Below are 2546 nucleotides of genomic sequence, written 5' to 3'. Positions count from 1 at the left end.
TAAACTGTTGACATAAAAGGTAGATGGCTTTGTACAATAGTACATATTTTAATTACTTACCCTAGACCCCAGATTCTTAGGGAGTAAGCATCTCTATTCCAACCATTGTAACTACTGAAAGAAGAAAAAATACATACATTGTAAACAGAATTTTCTATTATTGGATACATTCAGAAAACAATTTTGTAGTAATTTAAAAAATAAGTTACACAAAAAAAATCAAAATATTGCAAAAAATTGCACTTCATCTAGCATCTCTCTTCTGAGAGACACCTAGCTACAAACACTGGTTACATGGCTTCACAAATGTGTTTTTCTCTAGTCTTGGTATCTTTCGGTGCTTCAGAAAGACTGGAATGTCCAGCTGCCTGTTGGACATCTGCAGACCTATGAGAACTACAAAACTCAATGACTGAGGCTTTAGTTTTTGAATCTTTATTCAAGTTATTGTCCGTCAAATTCCCATCCACTTTTAAAGACCCAAGTCAAAAGCTACCTCAAAAATGTAGCCTTTCATGTTTCCTCACAGTTGTGATCCTTTCCTCCTTTGAGATCTGTGGCTCATTTTTACTTCTTTAATAATATTCATTATATTCCATCTTACATTTGAGTTTTTGACCTGAAATACCAGGTGGTATTGTAGAAACAGCATGGGCACTGAGACAAACCTGGGTTAAAAACTCCAGCTTCAAATCTTAGCAGCTGTGACTTGGGAAGGTTATCTAAGGTCTGAGAGTTTATGTCTCTGTGATAGTAGGAAGGGTAATAATTCCTACTTCACAGAGTATATGTGAGGACTAGTGGAGGGAACGTGAGAAAAGTATCTAGTACAGTACCAGAAATCAAGTAAGTACTTAATAAATGTTGGCTCTTCCTCTTATCTTCTTGACTAGACTGTAAGACTGATGAATAGTGCGATTGTTTATTTCTCTCTTTTCATCTTCTGATTGAAGATGAAGCTCATTAACATACTATCTTAAACATGATGGACTACTAATATTTGTTGGGTTAACTTTAGTTAGGATAACTTAAATGTTAACTGTATAATTAAATGATTATAATATCTTCAAATTTGAGAGAATACTTACTGATACTGGTTAGCTTTATTTGATTTTTGGGGAAAAAATCTTATCTCAGGGTATCTCCGAACATTTTCTTGGGCACAAAAAGAGTGATACTGTTGGCAGTCTATACTGCCCACATTGATCAGCCCAGTTAATGTCTATAAAAGAAAAAGAGATAAATATACCAAAGTGATTAGAATTGCTTTTATATAGATTTATAATAAAGAAATAGTCACTGTTAAATAGTTACATTATCAATGATTTTCATCAAATAAAAATGGGTAAGGGTTTAACATAACAGATCATTTACACTAATGAATTTGAAATCTAATTTTGTAATTAAGAACTCACTACAATTGCAGATTAAACAAATTATTTCATTTATTATATGGGAAAAATTAAATACTTCTAAAATTCATAGGGTCAGAAATGAGGAACTAATGAAACTATTGAAAAGAGCAAAAAATATATAACCTTAAATGTTAAGATACTAGAAATTACTTTAACTCTTACGTTTATTTTTTATCTTAGAAATAAATGTCAAATATTAATTGCATTTTCCAATCCATTAATTAATTAAATTAATTAGTTTCTAGCCTTTCATGATTTATAATACTGTGCCTATTCACAGGAAATTTTCTAAATACAAATGCTCAAAGCTATTTTTTTCTTACTTTTAAGTCCCGCAAAACTGTGAGGAAATGATATCTTTAAAGCTCTAAAAGTAAAGCAGTAAAAAAATTTACATAGAAAATGAAAGGGGATCTTTGGGTTGATGTTAGCAACAATTTAGTCAAAAGTATACCAGACGCCACACACAAAAAAAGGGTAGACTATTCTATACCACTATGTACCAGACAGAAACAGAGTTGGCATTCAAGTAGTATGATCAGAACTGCTATTAAGTAATAATCTAGTTGTGGATTCATTCATCTCAGTGTCAAAATAACTCTGTTAAATAAACATTCTTACTAAATGTTAAGATTTAAAATAAACTATTTTACTTTACCCGGGCCATTCTTTTCCATTCTGGCATTAAAACTTGACAGGGATGACACCATGGAGAATAGAAATCAACCATCCAGACTTCATTGTGTTTTCTTTGTGTAACTAGTTCATTGAAAGTTGTGGGTGTAAGGGAGACCACTGAAGGATTCATAAGATCCTAAAGAGAATATAGCTTCTATTATAATATATACACAAAAAAGAGTTGTTTGTATATTCTTGGCAAATTGTTGATACAGGCTGAGGACCTCTTATCCAAAGTGCTTGGGACCAGCATTTGTTTTGGATTTTGGAATATTTCCATATGTATTTATTTTTACATATACATATTTTGCGGATGGTACCCAAGTGTAAAAGTGAAATTCATTTATGTTTCATATACACCTATGCACACAGCCTGAAGGTAATTTTAGACTATTTTTTTTTTAATAATTTTATGCATGAAACAAAGTTTGTGTTAAGTACTTATGTGTGGAA

At 31.4% G+C, this 2546-nt stretch overlaps 1 protein-coding gene across 1 annotated transcript in view; it reads right to left on the bottom strand.

Annotated features, from left to right (window-relative positions):
- DNAJC10 (DnaJ (Hsp40) homolog, subfamily C, member 10) overlaps positions 1–2546 on the bottom strand; it is a 61195-nt gene that overhangs the window by 18694 nt on the left and 39955 nt on the right. Inside the window, exons 16-18 of the mRNA XM_012651141.1 lie at positions 2074–2229; positions 1089–1222; positions 61–114 (exon numbers count right to left, since the gene is read on the bottom strand). Of these exons, the coding sequence (XP_012506595.1) occupies positions 61–114; positions 1089–1222; positions 2074–2229 (344 nt within the window). The remainder of the gene's footprint in view (positions 1–60; positions 115–1088; positions 1223–2073; positions 2230–2546) is intronic.

The sequence above is a fragment of the Propithecus coquereli genome, unplaced genomic scaffold, assembly GCF_000956105.1.
Source record: "Propithecus coquereli isolate 6110/MARCELLA unplaced genomic scaffold, Pcoq_1.0 Scaffold35, whole genome shotgun sequence".
NCBI lineage: Eukaryota > Metazoa > Chordata > Mammalia > Primates > Indriidae > Propithecus > Propithecus coquereli.
This window is presented reverse-complemented; position numbering and strand designations above follow the sequence as displayed.